Raw genomic sequence first — 19,571 nt, forward strand, 5'->3', positions numbered from 1 at the left:
AAACACGCACACACATGCGCACACATTCACATGTTTGGCAATCCTTTCCCTCCCTCTCTTTCTCCCACAGCCATCATCCAAGTCTCCAGTTCTGGGCTTTCAAAACCAGTGCGGTTATCAATCATTGAGCCAGCACTGTCATGTCCGACCAAACCTCTGATACACACACACACACTTCCTCTCTTTTTTCCATTCCTCCCTTTTTTCATCTCTTTGTCATCCATCCTCGCTCTCTCTTTCTTTCCCCTCCTTTCCCTCCTCCCGCCCTCCGTCCTCTGCCTCCTCTCTTACACTTGCCCAAATTTGTTCCACTTAATAAGCCCTCCCTACTGACCTTGTGCTAATTAAGCTGCACTGTGTTGGAAATATGATGGTTAATTAATGATGAGATAAATTCTGTCTGCAGGACTGTCAGAAAAATGATGACACCGTGTTTTACAGGTTTAAATAGAACAAACCTTGTGGCCGTCCTCCCTCTAAGAGGGGGTGTGTATGTGAGTGCTTGCTTCTGCATGTGCGTGTGTGTGTAGGTGCATGTTTAAATGTGCAGAAATGAGTGTGTGTGGGGGGGGGGATGAAAGAATGAGCTTTTGAGAGTTGTTTGCAACAGTGTGAATATACAATTTGTGTGTTCATGTGAATAAACGTAACTGTATGCAACTGTTTAATGTGGCATAAAGGCTGAGCGGAGCAGAGTGACTGAACACACACTGAGCTCAACACTATCAGGTAACACCAACCTTACAGCTCCATTCATGCCCAGTGTGCTTATATGTGAATGTATGTTTGTGTGTGTGTGTGTGTGTGTGTGTGTCTGTGTGTGTGTGTGTGTGTGTGTGTGTGTGTGTGTCTGTGTGTGTTCTGTATGAACTTGAGTGTTTTGCCAAGTTCAGTTACAAAAGTCAAGAGCACAAAGGGGCTTTGAGAGTTTGATGCTGTAACACATGGAATATTTAACTGAATATTCAATTAAATCCAAGTGTCGTCATAGTCATCGTCAAAAATGTTACGTTTTGGAGATGATGAGGCAGCAGCTGAGGCCCGCAGTTTAGAGAAGTGGGGCCTGGGACCAAGTCCCTGGACCAGCAGGAGGACATATGGGAGGGGAGTTAATGTGGAGCATTTCCCCCCACCCTCAACATCCACGGGGGCAGTGCCACTGAGCAAGGAAACAAACCCATCACTGCCCATTATTATTGTCCCTTGAACGTGATCGAAAAAGGGTGATCGCACATTTGAAGCCATGGTTCCCACACAATGAAATGCCCTTCCTATTGTCTCTGTGGACACCCTCAAATATAACTGGCCTTTCCCAACTGTTTTGTAATGCGTGTGAATGCTTTGTCTGATTATTTGATTGTTTAATTTTAACAACTGTGCTTTTGTGAAGCACTGTGTGAATTGTTTTGTGAAAGGTGCAACATTAAATAAACTTTACTTACTTACATTGTTCAGTGCTCTGAGATTTCTTGGAAAATACTCTGACAATAAAGGATTCCTCTCCTAACTTGTTTAGACTAAAATATGTGCTTTTACTGGTTTAGTTAAAAAACATTTTAACAGATGAGATGTGTTTGAAACTTCCACATTTATGGGGGCTGCTAGTCGACATCAAATTGTTTGGGTGGTTCATGATCGGTAATCTTTTCCTCTTTCAGATGAAGTGTATCTGTCTGAATGTGACATTTATTCAGTCACAAAACAATCAATGAACTTAGGTATTAGACAACTTTTCATCAGTGTAGTTGTACAGCTCTTACCATCACCAGCTTAGTTATAAGCAACAAACTTGTAATTCACTATTTCTTGCATTGTAATCATATGAGATACAAGAAAATCTGAAACACATGACAAAGTGAAAATGGAAATAGAAACAGTAAGCATTTGCAGAGTGTAGCCAGCAAGGGATCAGAGGAACACTGAAGGCAGACATTGGTCTTTAGCAGTCCCTGGGTAGCATTGTCAGCATGCCGCTAAGATGCAAACATAAGGATTTAATAGAGAAGAAGGAAATGTGTAATTGTTTTCATGGAGCAGAGGCAAGTGGGTTTAACTTTGTGTTTTTTTCTTGTCTGAGGAGCTAAAACAGTTGTTATCGTGATATGCAGGTGGAAACACATTGAACTGTATTAGAACTATGCAAACTACCATTAAACACATTTTAACCAGTGTTAGACATATTCTGCAGGATTTGCATGGGCATATTGTACTTGTAGAAAATGTAGATGTTAAATCCTCAACATAGATCACAGTGTTTCTACTGTGCCACATGACGCTGATGGACGCTTCCACCCTACACCAGGATTTGTCTGTTGGCCTGTTGACACTACTTTTTTTTCTTTATTAGTAATCACAATTGTTTGAGTTTCTCTCAATCTTAATTGTTGTCCTATATTTAAACTTTTTTCTAACTTTAAAGTTTTTATCAACTGTTAACAGGAGAAATATTTGCTCATTCAAAGAGAGAAATGTAATCTTTACTACAGCACGAAAGCCAAAACAGTCAGTCAGACTAATAGTAAACTACAGAGGACGTTGGTTGCACTGGTTGGCTAACAGATCAGAACATCCAGTATGTAGCTGTGAGTGTCAATTATAATGTTGCCTAAGAGTTGCATGGAGCTGTGTCAGCTGTCCCTGGATAAATAAAGGTTACATTAACAGAAATGTGGATGAAACAGAGGCTCTAAGCATTTGAGGATATGAGGATTTGTTTCCATCTAATCCAGATGAACAGCTGACAGTAGGAATTTAGATGATAATGTCTGCGAGATGGAGAGGCATCTGGTCGGGGCCGCTTTCTTCAATATCTGAAGCCACTTGTCATATTTAATACCACATGTTGTCAAAAGTATCAATTTGGTTGCGGAGTAATGAAAAAGCGAGTCTGTTTCTATTTTAGAGGCTAGCTTGACAGATTGAGAGGTGTTTAACGTCTCGTTTTGGCTTGTCAGGGTAGGGGGGGGGGGGGCTTCACAACTTCATCTCCTCATCTTTCCTTTCACACGCGAATATACACATACACAAGCACTGACAGCAGGGCTCTGCCTCTGATAGACAGGGCCAAGCGGGAGACATTACACATACACAGAAACACACACGCTCACATGCGCAGACAAAAATGGTAAAAGAAACATCATTCATCCTTAATTCAAGAGGGAGAGCCGAAAGTAAGATGAGGGAGGGAGGCAGACAAAGTTTGACAGAAAAAAGGGATGTAAGCAAGCGAGCGAGACAGACAGAATGACTGAAAGCCATTTAACTCATTAGGGAAAGGGAGGATCTAGAGTTATATATAACTTGAAATTTAACTGTGAGGACTTTTTTAGCTTTAAAAGCTTGCAGACCTCCATAAGGGTTATAGGAGTCAAATCATCTTCCAAAATCCTGAATTAATTGCCCGCTGTATCTCTCAATTTAGTCTCCTGAAATCTAAATGCTGAGATACTTGACAGTCAGGATCCAGGATAGGGCAACAGATCTGAATCTAATTCTCCCTTTCATATATGTAAGTGTGCTAGGAATAATTTCACTGACAAGATTTACTGAGTAGAAGTCAGACACATGCTTGGTCTTGGCTCTCTCTTTGGTATGGCATGCAAATATTAACAATCAGATATGTTCTACCAAAGTAAAAAAAAAAAACATCAGAAAAGCAGATTAGGATATGCAGAGCGCTGTGTGTCACATTTACCTCTCTTTAGGCTGCCCGACTCCATGCTTTCCCAGTAGGTGTGTGCTGAGGTGTTTCTTCATCACAAAGGCCCATCTACAAAACACACACAGAAGAGAAGAGTTGACCAAAGAGCACTTTCAAACTTTGCGATGCTGATTAAACTCTACAGGCATTTTCAGCCATGAACTGTGGAAGATTGGACTTTGTCTTCACATATAAAGAATGCAAAGGGCAGATGGTATGGTCAGATGTGTTCACAACAACAGAAAGCGTTCTGGCGAGGGGAGACGCAGCATGCAGGAGGCGAGCCACTACGTATGAAGTCCGCTGCAGAATTCAGAAGTTTGTTTATAGCACATCATCATCATCAGCATCGACCTGTATCACCCAAAACTCTTGATTTCTGCCTTTCCAAATTGACATGTTCAGTTGTGTATTCTACAGGAATACACAAATGAACAATTTTTTGTCCTTTTTTGTTGGGTTCTGTCGTGTGTAAGAAACATCATCAGAACTCCCACTCGCTTGCTGTAAATTCCTCAGACATAATCCCACTGTTTTCTCACATGGGCTCCGTCAGACATAGGAGGGCTGGCAGGCGAAACTCTGGAGAACATCTAGAGTCTCTGACCCGGACATTTGCGTTCTCACATACAGCCCCACCTGATCATTCCAGATGATTACCAAGAGTTTGGTGCATGTCTTAAAGGACCTAACGAGTGATCTCAATCTTAAATAAATACTAAGTATATGTAAGAAAACCCTTTTGTTTCGAAAGAGAACGATAGATTCCGGTAGATAATCTCTGTAATAGTGAATATTTAAATACACAAAACAGAGTACCTCAAGTAAAAGTGAGGCTCGTCATTGTTTCCAGCAATGAGCTGTAAAACAGAAAGATGTGGTGTCTTTGGTGTTTCACCTTAATCAAATGTAGCATCTGTTGCTTGTCTTCTATTTACTTCTATTTTCCAACAATAACATAGGAACACAAATCCATCCTTCTCTTACATTCCTTGACCTGAATTGAGTTTTCAGAGCAGCAAATGTAAGCTGCCAAAAACAGGGATCTGGAGGAATAACTATTGTTCTGTTAATCGATGACAGACCAGCAAAGCAGACAGCATTTACACAGAAACTTTTCTATACCACAAGAGTGTAAAGTGGAGAGTGTGTGTGTGTGTGTGTGTGTGTGTGTGTGTGTGTGTGTGTCTGTTTTCTTTGTGTAACTAGCACCTTTTTGGTCAGACAGCAGAGGGAGAATCAGAGGGTGACACATGTAGTACATCAATGTGTCACACAACTATGTGCAAGGATTCGCATGCACACGGATCTACAGTACATGTGGCTGCACGCACACACAGTCAAAAATAACCAGGTTACCATCGCTCCACACTGACCACAGCCTCCTGACTTTGTTGAGGGCCTTGAGTTTACCGTGTCTCCTAAACAGCATATGAAAACATAATGAACGGATGACAAGAATAACTACTCCGACATCCAAGCTGCTTCACCAGTGTTGTCATCCCCTGGCCTTTTCATTTAGCACCCATCACTTCCCATTATTGTGCAACTGAGGGACAATGACCACATCTGAGAGCTGAGGATGGAGCTACATGAAAGAGGCTGAGGGAGTTGAACCGACAGTCCTGTGGTTGGCACTGTCGCTGCACACACCCGGGTCCTCCTCTCCTCCATGATTCCACGACCATTTCTTCTCTTCCTTTCACGTTTCCTTTTCCCGTCTGGAGCATTATTCTGTTTTCTCTCTGGCGAGCCTGTCTGTGCCTTCCTGCAGAGTAACCTCTATCTTTAAAAGTCAGTCTATCATGAAGCAAAAGCATAATTATTTCACCATTTATGTCGCTATGTCAGCTATCTTCCTCAACCCCCCTGCCAACGTCTGGACACACACAGACACACACACACGTCTGTGTCCTCCATCCCATCATGGCCCCAGAGTCCCTTCCGTCTTTGAGGCCCCTGAGGCCGACGCTAACTAACACCACCATATAAATATTCAAACGTTCCACTGTTTTGCTTCGTTATCATCACTCTGCATTTTCTCAGTCCTCTCTAGCTCAATCCATCCACCCGTCCAGAATGTTGCCTCGGAGTTAAACTGGGAGCGAGCGATGACTAAATCTTGTACACTCCAATCAGGCAGACTGGCAAGATCAAAATGCTGAGCTTCCCCTGCCCACTGGAAGTGCCTCTGACAGACGGCATCATCTATAAATAAACAAACAGCATAATTAAGATATTTCTGAGAAGGGTAAAGGAATGAATCAATATATTTGAGAGAAACGCCCGGCCGTGGAACACTTCACGCGTGCTTGTTTAAGTCGTCGTGTTTAGACGTGGGGGAAAAAAAGGGCTTGCAAACATTTCTGTTAATTATGTATTACAGCTGTCCTTCATAAACCTAATTACAGAGCGCTGAAAGGCAACAGGGGCAATTTGCATATGCGCATGAAAGACAAGACATATGCAAAATATGATTTTAATTAGCTTTCTTTGATAGTAAGGGGTACAAATCAAACTGGCATGTTGTGAGATTCTCATCTCGCCTATTTTTTTCACTGGATTATTCTCAGAGTGGCACGAGTGGAAGATAGGAAATGCCCTGTGGAGCCACCTGGCACACACTGCACACACACACACTCATGCACACATGTTCATAGTATTGTACAGCAACACTCACAACACCAAATAACTGCACACAAAAGGGTAATATTAACACATATACAAGTAGCAATTTGTCATGTGATGATCAGATACACAGAAAACAATTATTTCTGATAATGTTGAGATAGAATGCAGGTGACGCACACACACAGTTCATACAATAACAATCTGTACTCACAAAAAACCTGCAGTCCCGTATCACTCAAGCGTACATGCACACAAACACACCTGTGTGCGCACACACACACACACACACATGGATCCCATATCTAAATGTTAAAGGGGCAAATCCATTTGTTTAAGGCAGTGTGTAATCAGCCCCCTGCCCTTGGTGTGTGTGCATCCTCTGCCATCCAGGTCAAGGCCTCAGCTTGTCGTCCTGCTGCCTTGGGCTGCATCATCAGCCAGAACCATCAGCCTTGATGGTTATTGTAACAAAGGGATACTTTAACATGCCATTCATCCATATCAATTCACTTCCCCCCCATGAATTGAACTAATAAGGCTGTGCCTCTGCCCTCCAGGGAGGCTCATAATATCCATTGCAGTTATGGAAAAAAAGAAAAAGAAAAAGAAAAAGAACGACGGCGGCTCTGGTGTTTCACGTTCGACTTTCCCTTCAGACTAATCGGCGCGCCACAGCTCGTTAGGTCCGTGACGTGCCGGAGCTTTACCGATAAGCAGGGGAGACACGGCTCAATTACCCACAGTTACAATCTTTCTCTCTCTCTTCCCTCCCGCTGCCTGACGATGAAGAGATAACATGTCAATATTTGATACAAACAACTTAATTTGCCTAATGGTGTTCCTGGATAGGCCCATCCACAGGTCCAGAAGGGATGGGAGATCTAAGAAAAAGCCTGGAGCACCACTCATCTTAGATGTACCGTAGCCCGGCACCAACCCCCAAATATCACCTACAACCATTCTAGAAAGCTGTGCACAACAAGGCATGCTGGGATGGAGCCAGGTCAGATATGACACACTTTTTCACGAGTAACTTTAAGCTGTTTTTGTCCAGGTTTTGACAGCTACCCTTGAAAGGTTAAAGAGGACAAATGTACTGCTGTAGTCTTTCGCTTGATTCTGACATCTCTGTACTTGCACTGCTGCCTTAAAAAATGCCACAACAGATGGCATCAGGTAAGAGACTGGCATGGGAAATGCCAAAGACAACAAAAGCGTATAGTCCATGGACACAATGACTCAGCTTGTCATTTCACCTCTAGAAGTGTGCTACTTAAAAAATAGTTTCCCTTACATTACAATGACCAGCTATTCTGACACAATGTTGGTGCATGTACGCTGCAGAAGGCAAAAGTTAGGGGGGAATTGTTAATTTTCCCCTTGAAACCAATTGAACATCTAGTTTGCTGCCTGCTGTGTGCCACCGCAACGTAAACACATCATAGAATAAGCCATGTGGTGAAAAATGAAGCTGAAGCAGGACAAACTTCCGTATTGTAAATGGTTAAAAGGCAACAGAAAAGCCATTACGGGAGAGCTACCAGATGTAGGAACCACTCAACCCTCGCCAGGTGAAAACCTTGGAAAGCAGAGAGGTTCCGTGGGGGAAAGATGAAAAGCGAGGTGCATGGGGATGGGCTCTGAAGTTATGGGACTATTGCTGCAGCTCTTTTTGAGTAGACACACACACATACACACACACTCCCTGCAGTGGTCTGCTGGGCCCCAGAGAAATGAGTGTGTGCGGGCTCATCCAGCCTCCTGTGCCAGTCCTAATGATGGCCTCCACCTGCTGCTTTAATGTCACAGCTGGATCGCCCTCCATCCCTCACTGACTCTGACTGCCATCAGCAGCAGGTAGCTCCCCCCGCACACTCCTCCCTCCATCTCCTCTGCCATCTCAGCTTCCTCCATCTACCCTCACTTCCATCTACGCCTTCTCCGACCACTCATCTCAACGATGTCTCTTTCCTGTCTATTTCTCCACTGTGTCTTATTTCCACCCCCTGCCTGCCAAACCTCCCTCACTCCTATTTTCTACCATTGTGTCTATTCTTCAATCCCCGTCTTCCACAGTGAAGGCCTTCCCATTGTTGAACCCAATTCTCATGTGGGGTGACCGACCAAAGAACCATATGGATTTATGGGAAATGCGGTCAATGTAGAAACAAAAGCTAAAAGGAAATGCTACAGATATATAAGCATATTTAATGCCTCTTTAGGATACTGCACCCACGTACGAAATTAAAAACTTAACAAGTAGATCCTTAGCATTAAAAAAACAATGTTTAACAATGCCACAACTAATACAGTCTTCCGAGTAAACACATTGGTGCTTCTTCCTTGTTTATTTTTTTATAAACCCATCCTGGAGAAACAGGAAACCTGGAGGTAAGTTGACATGTTTAATCTGAGCAGCTTTGACAGGCAGGTGAACTGACAGAAGAACAGAAACCAACACTTGGCTGACAGCAACCCTGGAGCGCTGAGACAGCTGCCGACAAGTCAGACAGACAGATAAACAGACAGGAACAAGAAGTCGAGAGATAAGACATTTATTGACAGATGGAGCGACTGCCTCTGTGAAAGAGAGACAGACAGGAAGACATCAAGAATGAGGACTGAGGATTCTGCTGAGTTTACAGGCTACAGTTTAATGGATGTTCTACACGCAGGCCTACAGCAGTAGATAGGGTGAACTAAATGTGGTGTCAAATTTGCAGATGTGGAGATAGATGGTGATGGAAGGACAGAGTAAGAAAAGCCACTGGAGAGAAGGAAGGGAAATAAAAAGAATATGAAAAATCATGATGGAGTATCGGGATAAGTCGGAGTGAATGTGAACTTGGGAGAGAGGAGCTCAGGCAAATGCAGTTTGTGCTGCTGTCGCTTTGTTTGACGGGAGCGAGAGGCGACTTGGCATCAATATTGCTTGGGCTTCTAAGAGATCCGCTTATGGAAACATCCCATAATGTAAAAGATATTGGGGAGGAAAATAAATAAATAAAACATCAGAATTGATCTTGTTTTTATCCCCGTGCCAGAGCAAAGCAAGCACTTGATCTATTCTAAGATGATCTTGATAAAAATAAAAGAGAGGCAAAGTGTTTCTCTGACGACGGATCAACGTCAAGCCTCTGAGTGAAACAGACACCTCTCACTTACGATGACACCGCTCCAGCGTGCATGCCTGTGTGCGCGTGTGTGAGTGTGTCCTCTAGTCTTAGAGGAGGTACATAAAAAGCTCACTTTGCCTCTCCAAAGGGGTTTTTGGATCATCTGCTGAGGCAGGTGATGGGGCTTGACGGATTGATTGAGGCGAAGTTCTCATCGACAGTGGCAGCGCCCCATAGAGTTCCCAGCTCCAGTGCACACTGTTCCATTAAAGGATCATTTAGAGGGAGAGCAAGTTCCACCTGCATTTATGCAGAGCACACCCTAATGTGAGATGAAACAGACATTTTCAAGCTACGGGAAAGGGAGGGAGGAAGGGAGGAAAAAAAAATTACAATAATGAAAAATAAAAATTCGGTCCCTTCCCAACAGTGCATTTCCATCTTCAAGAGAACGGCGATTGATGAAGTAATCTATTATTGATATCATCATCGTTATGCGCCGATGGCAGTTTCAGTGTTGCGGAGCCCCCAGCTCTGAGCATCATAGCACCGTTTGCATATTATGCTGCTCAGCTTCATTATATTTTCTAATTAACTGCTTTAATTTGGGATTCAAATCCTAAGTGAGGCGAGGAACTTGAAAATGCTGAACAAGAAAGAATAATACTGTATTTGGTGTCAAGATGAAAGGAAGAGGTGTATAGGAAGAATAAGGTCCAGACAGTTACACAAGTAGCACTTTTCCAAATAGACTCGTGAGAGCTGGGACAATGTGTGGAATCAGCACAAATGCAATTCACTTTTATGGATGGAAGAAAAAAAACCTTCTATCCGCTATGAAGATGGACAATGTCCTGAGAAACATTTTAAATGAAATACATAACATACTAAAATACTGCTCCGTTCTGAGGGGGTGAAAAAGTCTCATTCTACACAACAAAACAAAATGAATCAAAAATGCTGGTTGTTAAAGGCTGTTAGCCTCCCTTGCTAATGCATCTCTCTCTCCTTCCTTTCCTTCCTCTCCGCAGTGCAGTTAAAGATATGAAAAATATATGTGCTTTCTTCCCCCCCTCTCCTTTCCGCTGCGCCGTGTTAAATCATTAAAGAGAAGTCCTGCTCATTATCTCTCTAAACAAAACTTCTCTTAAACCAAATAAATCACCGTTGCGCGGCGCAGCTAACAGCCGTGAAGGGATAAATTACAAAGCGCCTCACTGGCAGCGCTGGTATTTTAAAAAGCTTGCTGCACAATTTCTATGATGTGCAGTAATTTGTAATGCAGGTTTCCTTATGTTCCTAAGGTCTCCTCAGGTGTGGGTGGTGTATGCTGGGAAAAGAGGTGAAGGGTGGGGAGTGGAGAATAAAAAAGAGCCCATTTGGGTTTCAGTGCTGTTAAGCATGTTTTGCCACTAAATGTAGCACTAAGCAAAATTATTTAACATATCTTTATACGGCCGAAAAAACTGCTAAGACAGCAAAACATGATCATCGGTAGCGGGGTTTGACTGATGACATTTTTAAGGTCTGTATTGAGAGTGTGTTTGGATTAAAGGTAACAACTTTAGATAATGTGATGCATAAAATAATCCTTCCATTCTGTGGTGATGTTAGCAATAATAGCATTAAATGTAATTGTTTATGGTTTAAAAACATTTATTCCTGCCTAAACAGCATTCTTTGCAGCAGAGGGACAAAGACTATCGATACAATTTATTTGAAATGCTCTTCAAGAGAATAAAAATGTGGTTTACTACTGAATATGTTGCATTCAAGCTTTACTCACTACCTCTGAAATGATAGAATGATGCTCAGAGAAGTTTTTACATTATGTTAGCAGGGGCGATAATGCAGATGATATACTGGTGTAACCTTAACCGTTTTTTTTCTAGATGACCACTGCCATTTTTGCTAGAGTTTAATTATAAGAAGAAACCTCATCTCCTTATAAAGGACTCTAATTTAGGGGTAAGACACCAGCAAACCTCTCACCTCTGTCTCTCCCCCCTGTGCTCCTTCAGGGACCGACCTCTCTCTGGCCCCCAGTGGGCAGATTAAACTGTGGATAAAAGGGCTGCACTGGGGTCCGTTTACAACAGCAAGCCTCTCCTGTGCCTCGTGGGTATAAAAATGAAGTGTATCCCAGATACCCCCCACCCCCCAAACATATGCACACAAACACAGACATGAGGATAAAAAGCCCAAACATGATTTATTCAGCCCGTTTACTGTACAGTCTATCTGCCTGTCCTCTGAGAACAAATTAAATGTATGAAAAAGAGGGTGAAGAAAGACTGAGTGAAAAAGACGAGAAGAGAAAGGCGCAGAGTTTTTTAAATAAATAATGAAGTCCCCGGAAATCAAAATAAAAATACAAAAGTACAAGTTCAGTAATAGCAGCCGTCATTCATGATGCGCACGCTACATTGTGTTAGTAAAGATGCGTGCCAAATGTAAATTCAAAATCAAACACATGTCAAAATCCACAATCTATGGCCCGGGGAAATAGGTTTTGGTTAATCAAAGAGCGCCAGGTCACCCTGTTCAAACCTGAACGATTGGAAGATGCAAAGACTGAGGAGAGAAAGGTGAAGGGAGTGAAAATTGAAAAGAAACAAACACGGAAGACAGCCTCTAATTTCCACCGCTGTTGTTTTGGTGAGTGGTCTCGCACATTAAAAAGAACTGAGGCAACATGACAAGCGAGAGTTGTATTTCTCTCACTATAGTTTCGCTAAAGCAGATAATCCATAAAACATAAGGCCCCGTATTGACATTTTTCCTCAGCCAGCTGAGTGAAGGGCGTAGCTGGGATGTCAGGCCTGTCTGTCGGCCAGCTACCACTCTCATTATCCTCCCGCGCCTGTGAAGGGCAGCTAAGGTCACACTCCAGAGGAGCAAGATAAACCGCTATGGTACTAATCTAATATTCAGCAATCCTATCAAACAATGACTTATTAGGCTCAAAGAACCATAACTGTTGATGGAGGGGAAAAGACTGCAGAGAGTGGAAGTTTGCAGTCTGTGGGTCGGACTGCAAATGTGACATCTGTCAGCCTCTTCAGCTGATGAAAAAGAAGAAGTACTTTTTCTTACACAGGAGTAAGTTGTTGAGTACTTGCACTGAGGTACTGGAAGGTGTCCTCTGTCTCAAATCACACAAAACAATGGACTTTCTGGAGATAGGGTAAGAGTAGAGCTTAGGAGTTTACACAATACACCGTTCAAGTGTTATTATAGATGCTGTTGCCTCCTACTCATAGCTGGTGAACTTCTACATCTCTCAGAAAGTATGCACGCACACACAACACACAACACACACACACACACACACACACACACACACACACACACACACACACACACACACACACACACACACACACACACACACACACACACACACACACACACACACACACACACACACACACACACACACACACACACAAAGGATGTCTTTGTTTGGCTATCGCTGCCGTTGTCTTGACACCCACCATCTGCCGCCCTGACAACAGAGAAGAGTGAGGAGAAGAGTTTCTCTCTGGAAACTTGCCCTCCACCTCACAAACCCCGCCCCACCCTCGCCGGGAAAAAAAGAGAATAAAAAAAAAACACGGCGCAAGGTTTCACTCAAACAAGCGCTGGCCTCCCTCCCACCACTGAGGCTCTGTCTGATGTTCCACAGGTTGAAACAGCGCTCAATAAGACAATTTCTACCTTTTCTAGTGCCTTATCGTAACTGAAACGCAAGTGGTAAACAAACACAAAGGCTTTACAGTACGAGCCGTCCAAACGCTCTTTAAGTTATTTCATATAGAGCCTTCAATGAAGCCGCTTCTTGCTGAAGTGTGTGTGAGTGTTGTGGTGGGGGGGAGGAAAGAGGGAAATTGCAAAGGTCCACCTCACTCGCCATCTACGGATGTGAGATGTATCACAGAGAGCACGCACTCAAAAGTAAATATATAAATAAGTAAATAAAGTGTGCTATGCAGATGAGGGTGACGAAGCCTCCATCTCGGCCTATTCTGCGATGCACTGGCCATTCATCACCTGCACATGCAAAGCGCCAGCTCCGGTCCTTAGCATATTCGCATATTCTAATGAAGGCTTGCATGCAAATGAGGACGACCTTTTCCTTATGACTTTTTTCCTTTTTTTCCTCCCTCTTATTTTTTTTTTTTTTTTTTTTTTTTAACAACTTTACATCAAGAGGAGGGGAGTGGAGGGTAGTGGCTGTAATGGCTATTAGAGCGACAGGCTGAGTATGTGACGTTGTGATCTAAACTCAGGGAGGCTGTAATTAGGCTAATCTATTACCAGACGGCAGCTGTCAGAGAGCTTTATGGCAAAGGACGGACATGTCAGACACTTTATTTATTAAAACTGGCTCTAGGTTTTTTAAAGGGATGGTCAGTTAGAGCTGCAGAATAATTTGTGTACACACACACACACACACACACACACACACACACACACACACACACACACAGACATGAATAACAGTGGCACCCACAGGACCTCTGGACCTTTGAGGTTCACATGCTGTGAAACGTAATATTGGCTGAGGGCGTCTTGTGCCATACCAATATAGACTGATAATGGCTTAAACCTGAAATATTAAATATTAATCTGAGCAACTGTTTTCACCTTTTTCACACATTTTTGTGGAGAATAGCACAACAAAATCGTCAGTGTCACTATTAGCCCTAAAAAAAGAATGGTTAAACTGTGTGTCTTTGCAACAAACTCCCAGAATCGGGCCTCTCTCCTCTCTCTGTCACCGATGACCATCAGAGGGGAGGGGAGACCAGCCGTCACCCGTCCTGTCCACCAGGCAGGGTCCTGCGCTGTCGGCGGGGAGGTGAGAGAAAGTTATGCCTCCTTACTGTGACTTTGAACTTTCTCAGATGAGGCATAAATATTGAAATATTGAAATGAAAGATGCGGCAGGCGCGGAGAGGGGGTGGGAGGGAAGGTGGTGAGGGAGAAGGAGGAGGGGGAGTGAAATAGGGGGAAAAGGGAGAGAGAGGATAGACGGATTGGGGGTGTGGGTGTGGGGGGAGACAGGAGGCCCACTGAGAGAAGAGACAAGGCCCTCACCCCTCTGCCAGGCTGCATTCTAGCAGGCCGACAGTTATGGATAGGAAACATTACTGCTGCTGGTAATTAAAGCAAAAACTAATACTGTCTCTTGGATGAGGGGGTTTCATAGTGAGCATCCATTTGTCATCGCTGCAGACTCGCCAAGGCCAGATTAAATCACACACATATTTAGTCCTGCTTTGCACAGAGGCTATCTATCTATCTATCTGTCTGTACTTTTGATTGTATCACCTTGTTTATTGTTCTCTATCTCAGTCGTTGCATCCGCAAAGGCTGAAGGCTTAAAAAAGACAATACAAGAAATATTAAATGATTTTATGTTATATTTCGTTAGGATGAGTTCTACTTGAAAAAGGTAGGAGATAAAGATGGAAGAGTGAACATCAACAGTGAACACATCAATCCAAGACTGCTGGTATCAGCTTTCAAAAACACATGTAGGTCAATTCGTACTAAAGACTCCTCAGCGAGGCAGTAAGTAAGTGACTGACTAGGTGAGTGAGTGACTGTAGAGTGGCAGTGAAAAGGCCACTGCTGGGGGGTGGGGGGCGGAGTGGCGGAGCGGCGGGCACAGACGAGGACTGGCGGAGGAGGAGGGGACGCCATGTCACCAGACGGAGGGGATCGGTGACACTGAGCGTGTCACGGGGTGACGGCTGCACTCTGCTAGGACCAGCAGCCCCTCTAGCGCTGTCAGAGGAACCAGCAGCTCCAGATACTGACACTAGCAGCCACACTGACAGGCCAAACATGACTCGTCTCCGCTCTCGCCACAGACGAGGCCTGACGGCGCAGAGACACCAAGAGGAGCGGGAAGGAGGGATCCGGGTGGGGGGAGGAAAGTATACAAATTGAATCTGTCTCTACTGAAGTGGACAAACAGTAAACAGCATTGGGTAGGGCGAGAAGACGATTCAGTGAAAAATTGATCACAAAGGAGGCACATAGGTAAAAACACAGAAACAATTCAACCCCCTAAAACAAAGATTACAGTCGCCCTGTGATTTTGAAAGTTCTCCTGTCTTAATAAGGAGTTTTTTTGTTTTGTTTTTTGTCTAAATTTCTTATACCAGCTTGAAAAATTGCTTATATACTATAGAATTTATATTTCTGTAAAAAAAAAGTTGTGAGACTTGCTTACTCTCCCAGGAAACACCTGAAAAGCAGCCATGATAATAGCCAGACAATTCTGTGAATGTTAAAGAATATTGTGTCTTTCGCCTGCAACAGACACAGCACTGGGAGGTGGGAGAAAGGAAAGATGACAATGATAATACATAGATGGAAATGTAGTGATTTGAGGTGGGGGAACATGAAGGAGACGGGGGATAATGCCAAAAGGGGAGAGGGCAGAAAACAGAAAGGAGAGAGAAAGAGGGAGTAGCGGGCAGAGGACTCAGAGAGAGAAAGAGAGGGAGAGAGAGGGCGCACCAGCGAGACTGATCGCTGTTGATCTTCACGATAAGCGCTCCCGACAACTTGTGACCAAAGTGGCGCTTCGACACTAATCGGCCGTGAAGGCTGACCTGCAGCGAGGCAGCGCAGTTCAGATCGTATAGGGCCTTCGCTGCGGCTCAGACGAGATGGACCCAGACAGGAGACATCCAGGCATCAAAACTCCCTGAGAAATTGCGACATGGCTTCAGCGCACTGTGAGAAGAACATAAGAGGAGGGGGGGGAAGCAAGCAGTGATACTCTGTGCTCTTGGCAGTCGAGGCAGGCTTATCTAGCTGAGGATGAAAAGAGAAGGACAGAGGCAGAGGAGAGTGGACTGAGGGAGTGAAGGGAAGTGTCCCTGGGAGGTGGGTGGGGGGTGGAAAAATTTGAGCAGAGTAAAAAAAAAAATAGGTGGATAAATTTTGTTGACAATCAACTGTGAACTGGCCTGAGCTGAATTTAAGGCTAACCTTGAACTCTGTGTGTTCAAACTCTGGGACACATAAAGGGTGTGTGCGTGAACACTACTCCAACAGGTAGGAATACTCTCATGAGCAAACAGTGTCGATGAAGTTAACACATAGTTTACAACATGAAATACATGGAAACAGCTTTCACTAACACACTGTGCACATCTTTTCTCAGTATTTCCCTGGCTTGTTTTTCAAGCACTGAGGAAACTACTAAGTTATATCTGCCCATGAATAACTCTTCAATTTGTCAAAAATGTCCTTGTTCCACCTTCATAAAGGACATGATTTGCTGTTTTTTTTCTTGCTTGTTTGGTTCAACAATTGACTGTTGAATATATTTAGTGGTTTTGGACGAAACAACAACCAAATCCAAGGCATAATGCTGGGCAACCTGTGAGTAACCCCGAAAATGTCCCAGAAAAAAAGCTTATTGAGCACTAGTATTGGTACATTTATTAAGTATATGCATATAGCATTAAAACTGAACATGAATACTAAAAGCAAAGGATTCAAGAATGACAACTTCATCAGTTTTTTTGCGAGGGAAACAAAAAAAAAAACTATTTAGTCCAAGTATCATAAAGGACTCATAGATTGATTAATTCATACATGTTTTCCAGTGAAGGACACTCTTAATCGTTACATGCCCTTCAAGAAAAACTAATTTGGGCTTTAATTTACCAGAAAATGCCTGAGACCATCCCATACGTTCTGACACATGTCGGCCTTCTGCAGACATATTATACATTCTTAGATAAATATTTTCACATTCACTCAAAGCAGCCTGTACTCTGTTGCCAAGGTGCTGGTGCCACGACAGTCACGAGAAGGACACACAAAGCCATATTTTAGTAGGGAACATGTTGTTTATTCAGTCGTTAATGACTACTGGCTCCCACTTAAGGACGCCACTTGCAAATAAAAAAAGCTTCCACTGTATAAAAATACATGGGATCTAATCAGATCTGGCACCATAAATCATCTGTGGCTGCGTCCCTTTAGGACAATTTAGAGCAAGTAAACGTGAGCTAGGTGAAGTGTGGGGGTGGAGGAGATTTGCATGTGCGAGACGGAGTGTATCCATGTACCCACATGTGTGTCAATATATTTTGTACCTGCAGTAGAGTAAGTGTGTGGATGTAAAGGAGAAGAGAAGCATGTAGTTCTGCCCATATTTTAACAGGATGAAACAATATCACATGATCCAAAGATTGTTCATGTGATGTCAAGAGAGCTTTTGTGCTGATTGATGAATGGGAATCAAGCAAAATGGGAAACACTAATCTAACCCGCATGAATAGAGTCTCACTGAGGAGGCGAAACTAAATGTGGCTAAACGCCTTTTGTGTGTCTGATAATATGCCAATAGGTCAACTAATGGCAGCTGAGTTCAACCCAACCACCAGGGCACAAGTACGGTTGTCAGTCTGAGTATTCTTCCACATTCGCACACACTCACACACTCACACGCTCACACAGACTCCCCCACTGACTCACATGGTTTGGTTAAAATCGGAGACAGAGGCAGGGATTCTAGAAATATTCCCTTATTGATCTGTTGTGGGAAGATGCTATCTCTTTCCATGAGGAGCAGACCACTGGAGCCAGCACACACACAAAATCATGAACAGACAGACATAAATAGTATTACTACAAACACGTGACATGAGAAGTGTGTGTTATTATCTATAACAAAAACACAAACAGGCATGCAACATTTGCACATTCACCAGCCACACAAACACTCATGTGCATACTGGGCATAAATGTCCACAGACATAAAACTTATCAAGTACAAATACAGCAGTCTCAAGACACACATACCATTCTGCACAATTACAAACCGGCCAAAACACTGTTTACTTATTTATTGATGAAGTTAATTGCTCGTTAAAATTGCACATGAATTGGTTTTTTTGCACAAACTGCATAAACATTTCATGTGCTGTCGGAAAGAGGAAAGTTTGGGGGAACAAGAAAAGCAAAAAATAAATAGATTAATAAATAAGGAAAGCACACACACACTCCTCTCTTCACTCAACACATGTACATATCTTCAATTCTTCACAATAACAAGTTGCTCATATTTATCCTGCAATGCTGAAAATTAGTTATTTTAGAAAAGACTTGGGGGTACGTTTTTTTATTTTTTCAACCACGTCTTTGAGACATGCAACATAGTGCTCGCTATTAGTTCTGACTGCTCGAGCTTCCCATTCCTGTACTTACAGTACACCGCAAATAGGACCATCACTTTTCATTACTTGCTGTTTCCAGCAGAGCTTCACTCTATCATTGCCTCAGCATGCTAATGTAAAGCAGGCTACTGTCATGTAAATTAAACTGTTTGTTTTGTTTGCCTTCCCTCCTTCGGCTGATTGTCAGAGCGACTTGCCAGGAGCAGCAGGTGTGTTTGTTTGTTTGTGTAGGAGTGCACCGGTGTGCCGGGTTTGCCGTTTGTGTGCTGCGGCTGCTGCTTTATGCACACAGGCTTCGGCTGCACAGCAACAAGTGAGCTTGTGAATGTGTGTGTATGTGTGTGTGTGTGTGTGTGTGTGTGTGCGCACGCGCGTGTGTGTGTGTGTTGCTGTGCATTCGTGTGTGCGAGTTATGGAATCTGAAACACAGAAATGATACACCACACACAAACCTCCCAGTCAACCAGATGTGCTCCTGACCCTGAGCTCAGCCACTGAAATGCAAAGTCGGATGCCTACTTGGCGCTCTTCCCCCGGCGCAGGTACAACCAACTGTCACAAACAATGGAGGAATATGCATACCGTGGGCTAGGGTTTGCTACAACATGCTCTCAATGTAAATCATATTTCATATGTTTCCAAATGACAAGCCAGTCAGCCACCAAGTCAGCCACCCAGCAGTCACCCAGTCAGCCAGCCAGCCAGCATCACGCTCTGCTGTATCTGCAGGGCTACTGCCACAGTGTAATTGACAGTGCATGTAAAAAAAAAAGGAGGGGGACCCTGTTTAAAGCGCTGCCTTAAAACTTGTCCCTTGTTGATTTGTTGACACAGTGAAATATCAAATGGCACTGGAGAGAAATAAGAGGCTTTCATGATTTCTCATTATGAGACAGACGACAATCACGC

General features: G+C 43.4%; 1 protein-coding gene across 1 annotated transcript in view; it reads right to left on the bottom strand.

The window, feature by feature from the left end:
* The window catches only part of znf407 (zinc finger protein 407), a 145,959-nt gene that overhangs the window by 78,307 nt on the left and 48,081 nt on the right, over window positions 1-19,571 (bottom strand). Inside the window, exon 5 of the mRNA XM_062399801.1 lies at window positions 3,695-3,769. Coding sequence (XP_062255785.1) covers window positions 3,695-3,769 — 75 coding nt within the window. The remainder of the gene's footprint in view (window positions 1-3,694; window positions 3,770-19,571) is intronic.

This window comes from Platichthys flesus, chromosome 11 (genome assembly GCF_949316205.1).
Source record: "Platichthys flesus chromosome 11, fPlaFle2.1, whole genome shotgun sequence".
NCBI lineage: Eukaryota > Metazoa > Chordata > Actinopteri > Pleuronectiformes > Pleuronectidae > Platichthys > Platichthys flesus.